Genomic DNA, 15,886 nt, shown 5'->3' with positions numbered 1-15,886 from the left:
AAAGTGCAAACAAGTGTCGAATGATAAGGGTCACATGGATGCCATTCATAGATAGAAATGTAGGCAATACAAAAATAACTCACAAAATGCATAACACAGAGAAGAGGGGACAAAATCACTACTGATCAGTGGCAATCTTTGTGGTTTATCTCACTTCTTGCACAACATGAAGACGTGCTTGATGCTAGCTATAAGGAGAGGGCAGTTCAACTCGAGGAAACAACGACACATAGTTCTGCAGAACCATGGACGGAGAATCTCTTCATTGTTTGTCTGCATCAATGTCTTGAACTTAGGCGTACACGAGTAGTAGAACTTCTTGGTTATCCAGACTTGCACTGAGGCATTTCACCGAATATAAAACATGCACATTTGGTAGGGGGTGGAGGAGCTATGCGATCTGGACGGAGGAGCTCTTCAGTGGTGAATTTAGTTGTTCTTTGTCATATAGAAGTACATGTGACCAGCAAAGTTTAGGTTGTAAAGAGGTATGGAACCAAGACAAGAGAACAAAATATGAACTTGAGGTGCATATGTATACTCTCAAGGCTAATTCAAAATCTGAAATTGAATTGAATTTACATTTCCAACCAATATTGCTGCTGACTACATCAGTCAGCAGTACAACTATGATATGTGCAGAGTATAGTATACTTACAGTGCCGGATTAGAACTGGACACGGTGGAACGTGGTGACCTCCCGCCTGCAAATTGGATGAGCCTGACTGCTAGAGTTCATATCGATGTTTTTGAAACACGGTGACCTGGACATGAACTGAAAAGCTGAGCTTCACGGGACAACACCTTCGGACTTAGCCGAGGGAGAATTTTCTCAAAACTGAACCTTTTTGCGTCTACTATTGTTTTTGCAGAATGGACTTCTGTTTTTTATGCACTTGAATTGTTATAGTTTTTATGCGTCGAATCCAGGAGTCTGAGGTCAAGGAGGCTTTAAAAAGGATGAAGGGAGGCAAGGCGATGGGCCCGAATTGTATCCCCATTGAGGTGTGAAAAGGTCTCGGGGACATAGCGATAGTATGGCTAACCAGGCTTTTCAATCTCATTTTTCGGGCAAACAAGATGCCAGAAGAATGGAGACGGAGTATATTAGTACCAATCTTCAAGAACAAGGGGGATGTTCAGAGTTGTACTAATTACCGTGGAATTAAGCTGATGAGCCATACAATGAAGCTATGGGAGAGAGTCATTGAGCACCGCTTAAGAAGAATGACAAGCGTGACCAAAAACCAGTTTGGTTTCATGCCTGGGAGGTCGACCATGGAAGCCATTTTCTTAGTACGACAGCTTATGGAGAGATATAGGGAGCAAAAGAAGGACTTGCATATGGTGTTCATTGACTTGGAGAAGGCCTATGATAAGATACCGCGGAATGTCATGTGGTGGGCCTTGGAGAAACACAAAGTCCCAGCAAAGTACATTACCCTCATCAAGGACATGTACGATAATGTTGTGACAAGTGTTCGAACAAGTGATGTCGACACTGATGACTTCCCGATTAAGATAGGACTGCATCAGGGGTCAGCTTTGAGCCCTTATCTTTTTGCATTGGTGATGGATGAGGTCACAAGGGATATACAAGGAGATATCCCATGGTGTATGCTCTTTGCGGATGATGTGGTGCTAGTTGACGATAGTCGGGCGGGGGTAAATAGGAAGTTAGAGTTATGGAGACAAACCTTGGAATCGAAAGGGTTTAGGCTTAGTAGGACTAAAACCGAGTACATGATGTGCGGTTTCAGTACTACTAGGTGTGAGGAGGAGGAGGTTAGCCTTGATGGTCAGGTGGTACCTCGGAAGGACACCTTTCGGTATTTGGGGTCAATGCTGCAGGAGGATGGGGGTATTGATGAAGATGTGAACCATCGGATCAAAGCCGGATGGATGAAGTGGCGCCAAGCTTCTGGCATTCTCTGTGACAAGAGAGTGCCACAAAAGCTAAAAGGCAAGTTCTACAGGACGGCGGTTCGACCCGCAATGTTGTATGGCGCTGAGTGTTGGCCGACTAAAAGGCGACATGTTCAACGGTTAGGTGTGGCGGAGATGCGTATGTTGAGATGGATGTGTGGCCACACGAGGAAGGATCGAGTCCGGAATGATGATATACGAGATAGAGTTGGGGTAGCACCAATTGAAGAGAAGCTTGTCCAACATCGTCTGAGATGGTTTGGGCATATCCAGCGCAGGCCTCCAGAAGCTCCAGTGCATAGCGGATGGCTAAAGCGTGCGGAGAATGTCAAGAGAGGGCGGGGTAGACCGAATTTGACATGGGAGGAGTCCGTTAAGAGAGACCTGAAGGATTGGGGTATCACCGAAGAGCTAGCTATGGACAGGGGTGCATGGAAGCTTGCTATCCATGTGCCAGAGCCATGAGTTGGTTGCGAGATCTTATGGGTTTCACCTCTAGCCTACCCCAACTTGCTTGGGACTAAAGGCTTTGTTGTTGTTGTTGTTGTTGTTGTATTGTTTTTGCAGAATGGACTTCTGTTTTTTATGCACTTGAATTGTTATAGTTTTTCAAAATAGAACTTTTTTCTTTTAAGTACCGACACTGCAAAGACACAAATCTATCACGAAAAAATGACCACAACTACTAGCACTAGAAAAACACATATTGACTCTGTAAGGCAGATACTACAAGACACACCCATTCCTCAATTGCAAATTTTGCAATACATAGTTACATACTACATCAAGGTGATATCTCTGTACATACAAACTTTATGGAAGGTGAACTCACAATTTTTCTTTTTGAACTTTGTTTCTTTTTTCTTCAAACTCGTACAAACTTCGACCATGTACTTGTGTGATTTTATTTTCAAACAATACAAGACAAGAGCTTTATTTACATTGTCTATACATGTCGAACCATTTCATTTCTGGAAAGCAAGCAAACATCTTTATCCTATTTATATAACCCAAATTTTTTGTAGAAGTGAAGCACATAATAGAGCAAAAACTAGAAGCTGGATCGCAAACAGTATTAGAAGTTTAGTGCGGAGCAGCAGCAGTACGGATATGTAGAAGTTCTAGAATGTGATACAAAAAATGAAGTAGCTTGGTCTGGTTAGTACTACCTTAACAAGATACATGTAGAAGTTATTATTGTTGGCACTACAATATCGTAGCCTATGGATGCCAGCACATGGAATCTAGTCACCAGAAATAATCTTGACTGTCATAGAATAAAATATGGAACTATTTGGTACAAGTATAGTTGAACTTTTATGTTTTTTTGGTTACTGAAGTAGTATCAGAACAGTTGCTGCATACATATATGAACTGACACCTTTTTTGTCAATGAATTCTTGTAATATATTGTATTAGAACTACTACACCAGTATCTATATAGTACCAAGCCTGCTCATCACAGAAAGCATAGAATTCAGGAGATAGAAAGAACAAGCACAAAAGTACAGGGGGTGTGTTCTTCACTGTTTGGTTTACAGGGGTGCCAATGATGAACTGAATCATTTTAGTTCCGTATTCTCCCCACAGGTCTGAATCAAGAGCAACATTAGTTCACTTCAAAATAAATTGACAGTTTATGAATTCAGGTGTTGAGCAGTAACTGAAATCATCAAATAGACAACCCACTCAAGTGTCCTCCATGAACAGAATTAGAGTACTACTATTACAACCAAACAAAAATCAATCCTATAGCACACATAAACCATGATGTCAGGAGCTACAACAAATTAGAATGTGCAATGGACTTCACTGCCCTATCTAAGATTTTTTTTGCATTATCTCTTGTCCGTGTTACAATCAGTTCTACACCTCAAGATCAGTCAGGCAACTCCACGCTTCCTTTCGCAACATTGGATTAGACATGTATGTTTAGTGCTGATTAATTACCTGATGATTGAGCAGCTGATGGTTGGGGCTTTGCTTTCTTTTTCTTGCACAATAGTGGGTTTGGGCCCTGCAGAAGGACTATCAAAATGTTAATGGTGCCCACTAGATCATAACAAGCAAATATAGTCGTGCTCGTGCATATGACGAATATCTGAAAAACAATAGATGAAGATACAACCTTTTGCTCTGTTTGTCAAGCAATTTCAGCTAGTAGTCCGCAAGCAATTTCATAACACCATGCAATTTCAGCTAGTGAAACATGTGACGAAGAACTGAACTCAAAAAACAAGATATTTGGAGATGGAAGAAGGCGTCGGACATCGGGTGAACTTGCTACTCCTGTGGACTGACGGCTCCAGTGAAGTGGAGCTGATGGAGGCGGGGTTCACGAGCATCCAACAGACCATCGGACAGCGGCCGAGGCGCCTCCCCGCCGGATGGAGTGAAACACCAAACACTCACCTCTTATCTCTGAATGATATACCTGATCGTCATAGCTGTGGGAAGCGGGGATGCCGACGTCGAAGAGGCTGGCCTGGCGCTTCTTCTTGTCGGGGTTGGTCTGCCGGAGGAAGTACTTCTGGGCGTGGCTGGCCACCTGCGTGGCCGTCCTGGTGGTGACGAAGTTCTTGGAGATGCCTCTCCACTCCCCATTGCCCAGGAACTTCCTGTGCTCCTCCTCGGTCCACAGAATCCCTGAACCAGAATCTCAATCAACCACTTGCGGCATGATTCATCGTACTAGGACTACTACTAGGAAGCAACACGGAGCGACTAATCAAATTGTTATTTAGCTGGGATAGTAAGATCAATCAACTAGTACTAATACTACACTTTGATGATACATAAAGGTCATGATAGCTTGAAGTCAGTTTCTTGATTTCTTTGGTCCAGGACGAAATTTCCACTCACAAATCACTATTATTAGTTAAGCGATCAGATGATTATGCCCAAAAACACCTCAATAATTGCAGGAATCTGTAGACCACATGAACGAATGGAACAGTAGAGCTCTCTACGGGTTGTACAAGACAGGAGGGTAGAAGAAACCAAGAAACCGTGTGTGATCCAGATGGAGGACAATCGCGTTAACTTTCATCCGCTCCTGGGCCTTGCGGCGGCGGCGCTTGAGATGCGGCGTGGGCGCTAGCTCGCCGTCGTCGGAGGCGTAGCCCTTGTCATTGCTGGCCTCGCCGGGCAGGAGAAACGGGTCGGTGGAGGCGCAGGCGAGGTTGGGCATGCTGGTGCTCTTCTTGAGCTCCATGGGCTCCGCGTCATCATCCTCCTCCGCGCCGCGGACCTCGACGCCGAACAGCCTGAAGAGCACCGCCTTCTTCGTGCCCTCCTCCTCCATTCCCTCGCCCGATGGAGGAGCCGGGGGTTGCGTGGTCGCTGTCGCTGATGGAAGAGAGGTCGGATCAGGCGGAGGATGGCGGCGGTATCTTGTTGGAAGTGGATTGGACGTTGGATGATTTGGAGGCTACCGCACGAGGGGAGAGAGGGAGGGAGGGAGGGAGGGCCGGGAGAGACTGACTCCGGTGGACTGACGGCTCCGTCGAAGTGGAGCTGATGGAAGCAGGGATGCGGTCGGCCGGCGTGCGTGGGAGGGAGCGTCCGGAGCGTGGGGAGGAAGGCGGCCGGAGCGCGGGGAGCAAGGTGGACGGAGCGCCGCGAGGAAGGCGACGGGAGAGCGTAGGGGAGGAAGGTGGCTGGCGAGCAACCTAGCTCCGGCGAGCAACCTAGCGTCGGCAGGAGGCAAGTTGGGGTGGGGGTCGGCGACGGGAGGCATGCTGGGAGGAGGTGGACCGTGGCGGAGGCGCCGGAGGTGGGAAGCGGGGAGCATGGCGGGCCGCTGGAGGTGGGAGGCGGGGCAGGGCGCGTCGCCGGAGGTGGGAGACCCGGGCCGTGGCGGGCCGCCGGAGGTGGGAGGTGGGGGCCGTGGAGCGTCGTCACCGGAGGAGGGAGGCAGGGCGTGGCGCGTCGCCGAAGGTGGGAGGCGGAGGCGATGGCGCGTCGCCGGAGGAGGGAGGCGGGGGCTGTGGCGCGTAGCGGGAGGTGGGAGGCAGGGGCCGTGGCACTTCGCCGGAGCTGGGAGGCCGGTTGCCAGGGACTCGTGGCCGGCGGCTGTTGCGCATGGGGCGGAGGGGATCGGGATAGAGGGAGAAAAGAGGTGGGGGTCGTGGGGTGGCTGGGCTGCTTTTTCTTCATTTCTTCGGTTCGGAAAATCACCGTCGGGCTCCTATAGGGCGCGAGGCTAACAGAATAGCCCTGCCCTATATATAAACGGTAGCACCGGAGACACAATCATATTTTCAGACACAAATTATAAATATAACCTTCTAATCAAAATGTTTTTACAATAATTTGAATCATCACTCGAAGAGGAGATCCTTCGGGCACTGCGCCTCTATCAGGCGGGCACCCTCCGTGACCTGCGCCAAGTAGTGCCCGGCCGGATATTGCCCCCCTACCGGATCCTGAGACGCTATCATCGTGGCATCCATATCCGTACAATACGCTTTAACGCGTGCGAGGGCCATCCGTGCACCCTCTACGCATGATGGCCTCCTCATGGCATCGATCCGGGGCACGACCCCAAGGAACTGTTGCACTAAACCAAAGTAGTTGTCCGGCTTAGGCTCCTTCGTCCAAAGATGATCTATTACAGACTGCATCGCAAGCCCGGACAGCCTGTGAAGCTCCGCCACAGCAGCCATCTTATCACTTAACGGCAACGGGCGAGTGGGAGCCTGGAACTGCGACCAAAAATGCTTCTCCACTTCCCTTTCACCCTGATCTTTGAAGAACTCCATAGCATCAGTTGTACTCTTCGCCAGGTCTGCGTATGTGTCCGGCGAGCTCCAGCGTCCATCAAGGGGAGCGTACTTCGAATCGAAGAACTTCGGCCACAGCAAATAGGAGCCTCCAGCCGCGATTTCTTCGGCCTGTCGAAGCTCCTCCTGCGCACCCCTGAGCTCGGTCCATATTTCCTTTGTGGCATTCAGCGCCTTGCTCAGGTCGGCCAATTTATCTTCATGCTCCTTCTTCAGGAGCTCATACCGGTTAGCGACATGTTTTAACTCGATAGTCATTTCGGCTATCTTTTCCTCGCTTTGGCGATGAGCAGCCTGTTCGGCTCGCAATTCCTCGGCCGCCTTTAGGGCAGCCGCATTGCTCACCCGAGCTTGTTCCTTGGCTAGAGCAAGTTCAGCCCTCAGGGTCTCCACGGCAGCAACACCATCTGCAGTCCGGACAAGTTATATTAATACGTGCCACCTTAATATCTTCCTATGCAATGGGAGACAGGGCACATACCTTGTGATATATCCAGCCGCTCATTCATTAGAGTGATATCGGCATCAATCGACCCAATTTGCCTCGATAGTTCGGCAACTTCAACGGACGGGCCGCCGGCTGGACCCACAGGTACCTGCATACGTTTACAGCACTATCATTGGTTTATGATCCCCCGTTTGCCGCCTAGGGCGGGCAACCAAAGTCTCAGGGGCTACTATCTATATGGAGCACACCTAGCGCATGCCTTACCACCAAAGAAATAAGTGAGTTCTCTATTACATACCTCAACGCCTCTGAGCAGGCTTGTGAATGCTTCATTCAAACCGCTTGTAGCGGATGAAATCTTCTTGAGCACCGCGCTCATCAATGAGCGGTGCTCCTCCGAGAGTGCAGCTCGCTCAAGTAAGCCCGTCAGTACGTCCGGACTCAGGGCGGCTGACGCAATGGCTTCCGGCCTTGGCAGATCCGGGCACCTCCATGACGACACCTCGGTGTCGCCCGCGTCAAGAACCGGAGAGGCGGGTGGGGTATCGCTCTCCATCATCTCCGGAGGAAGGTCACCCGAAGACGATCCCTGTTGAGAAGAGCTGCCAGCCGGACTGCAAAAAGTTGAGTCCTAGTCATTAATCCAGGAGAAATACAGTACCTCTAGGTTAATGATTAACTTACAATTCGTTGGAGGGTTGGCCCGTTGGAGGGCATGATGCGGTGAGGGTGCCTGTCCGGGCAAGGACCCCTGGGGATCCCTTTTTCCCCAATTTGGGCATCTTTGCCTCCAAATCTTCGGAGGTGGCCCTCTTCTTCCCGCGTGGAGAGGCGGCCTCGACCTCTCCTCCCCAATTATCCCCGGTTCGGATGCGTGTGTGGGGTTCGGATTTCTCACCCTTCCCCTTGTCTTTCCCCGAGGGCATTCTTCTGAGTATCCGGTCGAGCATCTTGGCCACGGTAGGGGCGGGCAAGCCTTCGGGAAGTGGCGCCGGACTCCTAATTCTCTCCGCCTTGCTGAGCCACTCCTGGACGCGGATGATGTTCAGAATAAACAATTATGACAAATACAAAACAGGGTGTCCGGTATCAAAGCTACTTACTTGAGTATCTAGGCGATTGCAGCTTAGGCCCGCGTCCTCGGTGGTATCCGGACACGTTACCTTCCGTCCGAAGAATAATTTGCACATCTCTTCGAGCTTTAAGCCGAAGAAGTGCTTCACAGTCCGCGGACCCTCCGGATTGAACTCCCACATCCGAAGAGGCCGACGCTGGCATGGCAGCATCCGCCGGATTAACATCACTTGCGTTACGCTGACAAGGTTGATATCCCTCTTGAGAAGCTCCCAGATGCGGTTCTGCAGTATTGGTACGTCGCCTGCGGGCCCCCAATTGTGGCAGGATGCCAACTGTGGCAGGGGGGCCGAGCGGAACTCGAGGGCGGCTACCCAGTTTGTGCCCCTTGGGGCCGTAGCATAAAACCACCTCCGCTGCCATACGTCAGATACTTCTGGGAAAGAACCCTCCGGCCATGGGGCATCGGCGTTTCTGCTTATTACAGCACCTCCGCACTCCACGTGCCGCCCCTCGATCATCTTCGGCTTCACATTGAAGGTCTTGCGCCACAAGCCGAAGTGTGGCGTGACATGGAGAAAAGCCTCGCACACGATAATGAACGACGAGATATGGAGGATGGCATCTGGAGCCAGATCATGAAAATCCAGCCCATAATGGAACATGAGCCCTGTCGGTGTCAAAACCGGCGGATCTCGGGTAGGGGGTCCCAAACTGTGCGTCTAGGCGGATGGTAACAGGAGACAAGGGACACGATGTTTTTACCGAGGTTCAGGCCCTCTCGATGGAGGTAAAACCCTACTCCTGCTTGATTAATATTGATGATATGGGTAGTACAAGAGTAGATCTACCGCGAGATCAAGGAGGCTAAACCCTAGAAGCTAGCCTATGGTATGATTGTTGTTCGTCCTACGGACTAAAACCCTCCGGTTTATATAGACACCGGAGAGGGCTAGGGTTACACAGAGTCGGTTACAATGGTAGGAGATCTACATATCCGTATCGCCAAGCTTGCCTTCCACGCCAAGGAAAGTCCCATCCGGACACGGGACGAAGTCTTCAATCTTGTATCTTCATAGCCTTGGAGTCCGGCCGATGATGATAGTTCGACTATCCGGACACCCCCTAGTCCAGGACTCCCTCAGTAGCCCCCGAACCAGGCTTCAATGACGACGAGTCCGGCGCACATATCGTCTTCGACATTGCAAGGCGGCTTGTTCTCCAAATTCCATGTACTCGCCGAATGGTGTTTGGCTTCTTATAAATGCTGCGCTCCTTGGCTTCCACGTCCAATAATGGCCATCTTCCACGTGTCGTACGAATGCGAAAAGCCAGAGTATTTTTACATTTTACCCCCTAGCTGCGCAAATAAGCTGCCTATAAAGAGAGGCCAGGATCTAGATCCGAACCACACCATCCTCCTTCCGTGAGTATTCATTGAAGCGCCTCTGACAAAAATCCACTCCATCATGGACAGTCGACGCGGCTCCTCCTCTCGTGCTCCCAGACCTCAGACAGGAGATCGGGGGAGATGCTCAGTCCCGCATAGTGAGCTAGTGACGCTCCAAGCCGAGGGATTTCTTCCCCCAGCCTTTATGGTTCCGGTTCGAGCCGGACTTGCCACCTACAAGGGCGGAAAGCAGGCGGAGAGCATCCCCAATCCCTCCAAAGGAGAGCGGGTATGCTTCGTCCCTTATCTAATAAGAGGACTTGGATTTCCTATACATTCGTTTCTCCGAGGGCTCCTGGAGTTCTATGGGCTCCAGCTTCCCCATCTTACGCCTGCCTCCATCCTGCACATCGCGGGCTTCGTGTCCCTTTGCGAGCTGTTCTTGGGCGTCGAGGCCCGTTTTGCGCTGTGGAAGAGATTATTCTGCCTCGTACCCCATTCTCATGAGGGGTCGATATATCAAGTGGGCGGAGCCGAACTATGGCGCATCGCCGGGACCGGATATCTATCCGGAACCCCAAAGAAGGCGTCCGAAGACTGGCCTTCAGAATGGTTTTATATGGAAGACGCCCCGCTTCCGGACCCAGTTCGGATCGGCCTCCCGGAGTTCAGCAGCTTTCCTCTGAAGAAATGCCTAAGTTGGCGCCCACGGAGCCCTCAACGGGAGGATGATAGGGATGTCCAATATCTTATGGGCCGAATAAGGTTATTGGCTCATTCTGGATTGACCATGATTGGGGTCATGGCCACATGCATTATGCGAGGGGTGTAGCCACTCCCGTATAGGGGCCACCCTATGTGGGATTTCAACAGAGAGGATGATGCCACCCGTCGTGGCCGCAAGGGGCCGGGATCGGTCGCCGATCTGGTGAAGATCCTGTCCGGCCTGTACAAAGGGGAGAAGGAGGACTTCCTCCGTGCTAGTCCATCGAATGGATTTTCCATGAACAACCTTCGAAGCTGGGTAAGCGGACGTTTGTCTATCCGATCCATATTCCCAAAATTAAGTGTCTCACTTTGTGATTTCGACGCAGGAACTGCGTCGGGCCGTAGAGGACATACACAGGCCAGCTCCACAATCCGAGGACCCGGGACGGTCCCTCGATCTGGCCTCCGAAGAGGATCCGGACATAAAGGTGGAGCTGATCGATGGGGTGTTCTACCAACTTAGCATCGACAATGCTTTGGTCGCCATTACGGTCGACTACCCCCGAATATCTCCGATTTCCCAGGTACCTGTGACCGGAGTCCTGATACCATTACTCATCCATGCTTATCTCTGACCACCGTATACTAATGGTGTTCCGCAGGAGGTGCCTTCGAGGCGGGAAGCCGAACCCGCGGCGGCTGGCCAACAAGGGGCAGCTCGGCCCAGCAGGCGGAAGAGAAGGCGGCGCGAATCGAGACGTCGCCGCAATGGTATGGCGCGCCACCATGTTGCCGGGAAAGATTCCTGGAAGGCATATTAACGCTCATGGTTTTTTCAGGAGAAAGAGCGCTCGCCGGACTGTGTCCAGAGAGATTGCCAATCAAACCTCCACCGGCCAGGCTCCAATGCCAGGTCCGGAGGGGGAGGCGAACGCAAGGCGCACGTCGGGTGCTCCTCGAACGGAGGACGCCGACAGGTTGTCCGCCACCAGATCTGAGGTGTAGAGAGCCATGAATCACAGGCGCCGCCGGACAGTTCTTCGTGACGCATGCTTCTCCCCGGAGGCGTTAAATGCCTTTAATTCGGGAGATGCGCACCTCCGAGCTGCTCAAGATGGTCTAGCCAAAGCCACGGAGCAGTATGTAAAAGACATACGGGTGAGGAATTTTGACAGTTATATATGCCAGTAGCCCCCGAGACTTAAAATAGATTTAAGGATCATTTGTTATGCAGGATCTTACCGAGAAGAATACCCACCTGTCCCAGGAGCTTCAAGAGTGCAAGGCCCAACTTGAGGCCGCACTAGCCGCCACGGGAGGAGCCACAGAGACCCCCGCCGGTAATATGTACTTTCGAAAGAGAAGTAGTTTGTGAAGTGCGGCATATGTATAAGTCTGACAATGATATTGCAGATGGCGCCGGACTAGATCCGGACAAGCAGCAGCTACTGCGCCAGCTAAAGGCTAGCGAGAAGGTGCTTACAAGGGTGCGCAGGAGAAAAATAACCTCCAAGATGCCAACACTCAGCTGGGCGAGGAACTGAAAGATGTTCGGGTCTAGCTGTCTTACTCCGTGAAGGAGAATCTGCGGCTTCGTCGCGGCATTTATAGTAAGTGCTTGAACGAACTTTTGAAATGAAGAGTTCGGCGAGGAAGTCGATTAACAGGAATATGTCTGTAGGTATGCTCACAGGCTGTCCTACGGAGGAAATGCCCGGTTCAACGGGTGACCTACTTCCCGAGCTGCTGCAACTGCACGAACGAGTTCGGCAGGTGATGAGTGGCGTCGCCTAGGCCTTATGGCCTTCCGTCTCCCGACCCGAGGGTCTTGGAGGGCTTGCGGAGAAGCTTCAGGGAGCACGGCGGCGCTTTTGTTTGTGGAAGATATTGGCCTGCCGTCAAGGCGCCAGGGAGGCCTGGGCCATGGTGAAGACGAGGTACACGAAGGCTGATCCAAACCACATGGCCGAGGTCGGACCAGTGGGCCCGGTGGGAAGGAGATCCCTGTGATCTTAATGTACGGCCAAGTAGAGTTGGCCGCAAAGTATTCCCAGCGGGACTGTAAACTAGACAGCCTGTTAGATGATATTGAAGAGGAAAATATCAGTCAATTTGACTATGTAATTTAAAATGACATGTAAAATGCCTTCTAGCCGGATTGTAGATCGTTTGTCATTGCAGACCTTTTCGCTTCAACCTCGGGACCCGACAGTCCGGAGTGTGTTCGAATACCCTCGCAGTTATAAAAAAGGAACCAGGGCATGCGTGGAGACCAAGCGTAGGGGTCATTAGTGCTTTATCAGACAAGTGCCCAACTAGTTATGTTATATTACATGGTTAGTAAGAAACATCTTCCAGGGAGAATAGTTCCGTTAGGGGTTCCTTTCCCTGGGAGGCATGCCCTAAAGTGCATGTCCGGACTGCAAAGAAAAGCAGGAAAGCATCTGGGGGCAGATAAATAAATAGGTAAAAAAATCGTCTTTTAGTTCACCGACCGAATATTCCCTTAAGAATGCTAGCTTTCGGCTTCACCCAGTCTGAGGTACACATCTGGCTGACCCGGCAGTAACAATCGCAGAGGTGCTCCCTTTACCTCCCAGTCGAACAATCGGGAACGTAGGGGTAAGCACAGGAGCCAGGCAACCCAGCTTGGCCAAAACTTAAGTCATAGCGATGCATATAATGGTGATTAAAAGGTACATGCGGAAGTGTGACACATGTGTTGGGCATAAAGCCCGTATAAATAAGCTTCTGTTAAAGAAGCACCCAGGTATAATGAGTGCAAGTAGCACGTCAAAAGTTTGCGAACAATGCGCAAACGAGCCTCCGAAGGCTTTAAGAAAAAAGGAGGGAGAAAGAGAGAAATGAAAGACAGCTAAAGTATAAAATGTATACGGAGGAAGGAGACGAACTCAGAGTCCGGCGCTAGGCGTAGAATCTTCGGAAACGGGCTGCATTCCATGGGTTCGGCTCGAGTCGGTTATCCAATGCGTTTTGCAGACGGTATGCTCCTCCGGTTAGGACTTGGTCGATGATGAAGGGACCTTCCCATTTGGGCTTGAGTTTTTCCTTTTTCTTGTCCGGCAGGCGTAGAACTAGTTCGCCAACATTTTAAGTTTTGGCCCGTACTTCTCTGCTTTGATATCTTCGAGCCTGCTGTTGATAGAATGCGGAACGAGCTTTTGCCACGTCGCGCTCCTCCTCTAAGGCGCCCAAACTGTCCTGCCGATCCAGCTCGGCTTCTCTTTCTTCGTACACGCGCACACGAGGTGAGTCATGAATTATGTCGCAGGGCAAAACTGCCTCTGCGCCATACACCATAAAAATGGTGTGAATCTGGTAGTGCGATTCGGCGTGGTCCGCAGCCCCCAGAGTACGGAGTCGAGCTCCTCTAGCCAGTGCGTGTTAGATTCCTTGAGGGACCGCACTAGTCTGGGTTTGATACCGCTCATGATTAGACCATTTGCTCGCTCGACCTGACCGTTAGTTTGAGGGTGATAGACTGAAGCATAGTCGAGCTTGATGCCCATGTTTTTGCACCAGAGTTTAACCTCGTCGGCCATGAAATTTGTGCCGTTATCAGTGATGATGCTATGGGGGACACCGTAACGGTGTACTACCCCTGATATGAAGTCTATCACGGGTCCGGATTCGGCCGTCTTAACTGGCTTGGCCTCTATCCATTTGGTGAATTTATCCACCATGACTAATAGGTATTTTTGCTTGTGGGTTCCTCCTTTAAGGGGTCCAACCATGTCAAGCCCCCAGACCGCAAACGGCCAGGTGATGGGTATAGTTTTCAGGGCAGTGGGTGGCATGTGGCTTTGATTAGCAAAGAGCTGGCAACCGACGCATCGTTGGACTAAATCCTGAGCGTTTGTCCGGGCTGTTGGCCAATAAAATCCTGTACGGAAGGCCTTGCTTACAAGGGCCCGGGCTGCGGCGTGGTGCCCACCAAGTCCGGCATGAATTTCAGCCAGAAGATTTCGCCCTTCCTCTTCGGAGATACACCTTTGAAGGACTCCGGTTGTGCTTTTCTTATAGAACTCTCCCTCATGGACCTTATAAGCTTTAGATCGCCGTACTATGCAGCGGGCCTCGTTTTGGTCCTCGAGAAGTTCCTGCCTAGTTAAGTAAGCTAGGAATGGCTCGGTCCACAGGGCAATGACTACCATTATTTCGTGGGCTGAAGGTGTTGTTTCATTGGCAGAACCGCCGATTGTGTCAGAATGTGCGGTGTCGGGTGGTGCAGTTGGGTGCGGATTGTTGTTTCCGGACTCCCCTTCCCATAGTACGGATGGCTTGAAAAGCCGTTCCAGGAAGATGTTGGGAGGGACGGCATCACGCTTTGTGCCGACGCGTGCTAATACGTCCTCCGCTTGATTATTATCCCGGGCTATATGGTGAAATTCGAGCCCTTCAAACCGAGCTGACATTTTCAGAACGGCATTACGGTAAGCTGCCATTTTCGGATCCTTGGCGTCGAAGTCTCCATTTATTTGGGATATCGCGAGGTTCGAATACCCTCGCACATCTAGGCGTTTAATGCCCATGTAGACCGCCATCCGGAGGCCATGTAGAAGGGCCTCATATTCGGCTGCGTTGTTGGAGTCCGTGTACATTATCTGGAGTACGTATTGGACTGTTTCTCCAGTTGGGGACGTCAGGATGACGCCAGCCCCCAGACCGGCCAGCATTTTGGAGCCGTCGAAGTGCATGATCCAATTAGAATATGTGTTGTACTCTTTAGGGAGTTCGGCTTCAGTCCATTCGGTGATGAAGTCGGCCAAAACTTGCGACTTGATAGCTCGCCGTGGTTTATAGGTTATGTCAAATGGTAGGAGCTCGATGGCCCATTTTGCAATCCTGCCGGTCGCGTCACAGTTGTTTATAATGTCATTGAGAGGTACTTCGGAGGCTACTGTTATCAAACACTCTTGAAAGTAGTGTCGGAGCTTCCGGGATGCCATGAACACTGCATACGCTATCTTATGATAATGTGGATACCGGGACTTGCATGGAGTTATGTCAGGACCCCGACTCAATGTCACATCGATCTAGCCTGTAACACCTCATACCACTTTGCGGCCTCACGCACGGTATGCCCACGGGTGTCGCCTTACCTTTTCCCGGGACCGTTTGCGCCTTTTGGCACACGTATATGATAGTGTCGCTAGCATCCATATGATAAGGAGCTCGGGCTGACATGGCTAGTCGTAAACCCAAAGTGGCACAGACTTACAGGGACAGGCATCCATGACCCAGCATCGAACGTGTCGGTCATCAGCGAGTAAGTTCCGGGCTATAGCACTGCGCTAGCAGGACTCCGGTAAACTGGGCTGTAGCGGGCTAATAGGACTCCGGTATTCAACGCGTGACATTTCCCCGAAGGGACAGACACAGGAACGAAGAAGGACACATGCCGGCCAGCCTAAGTGTTCCGGAGCAGTAGCAAGCTACCATGGCTCAGTGGAATCACTAGGAGACATTTCCCGGTAAGAGAGGCTACTAAAGATAAACAACTAGATAGTCAGACCCCACATATACCAAGCATTT

General features: G+C 50.9%; 1 protein-coding gene across 1 annotated transcript; it reads right to left on the bottom strand.

Annotated features, from left to right (window-relative positions):
- Positions 1-3,224: 3,224 nt before the first annotated feature.
- On the bottom strand, positions 3,225-6,104 carry LOC123112371 (uncharacterized). Its single transcript, XM_044533336.1, has 2 exons — positions 4,935-6,104; positions 3,225-4,572 (listed from the first exon to the last, which is right to left on the bottom strand). Exons 1-2 carry the CDS (start codon positions 5,228-5,230, stop codon positions 4,368-4,370), a joined length of 501 nt encoding a protein of 166 aa, XP_044389271.1. The 5' UTR covers positions 5,231-6,104; the 3' UTR covers positions 3,225-4,367.
- Between the last annotated feature and the right edge of the window lie 9,782 nt (positions 6,105-15,886).

This window comes from Triticum aestivum, chromosome 5B, assembly GCF_018294505.1.
Source record: "Triticum aestivum cultivar Chinese Spring chromosome 5B, IWGSC CS RefSeq v2.1, whole genome shotgun sequence".
Lineage (NCBI taxonomy): Eukaryota > Viridiplantae > Streptophyta > Magnoliopsida > Poales > Poaceae > Triticum > Triticum aestivum.
The sequence above is the reverse complement of the archived record's forward strand: the minus strand, read 5'-3'. Positions and strand labels throughout refer to the sequence as shown.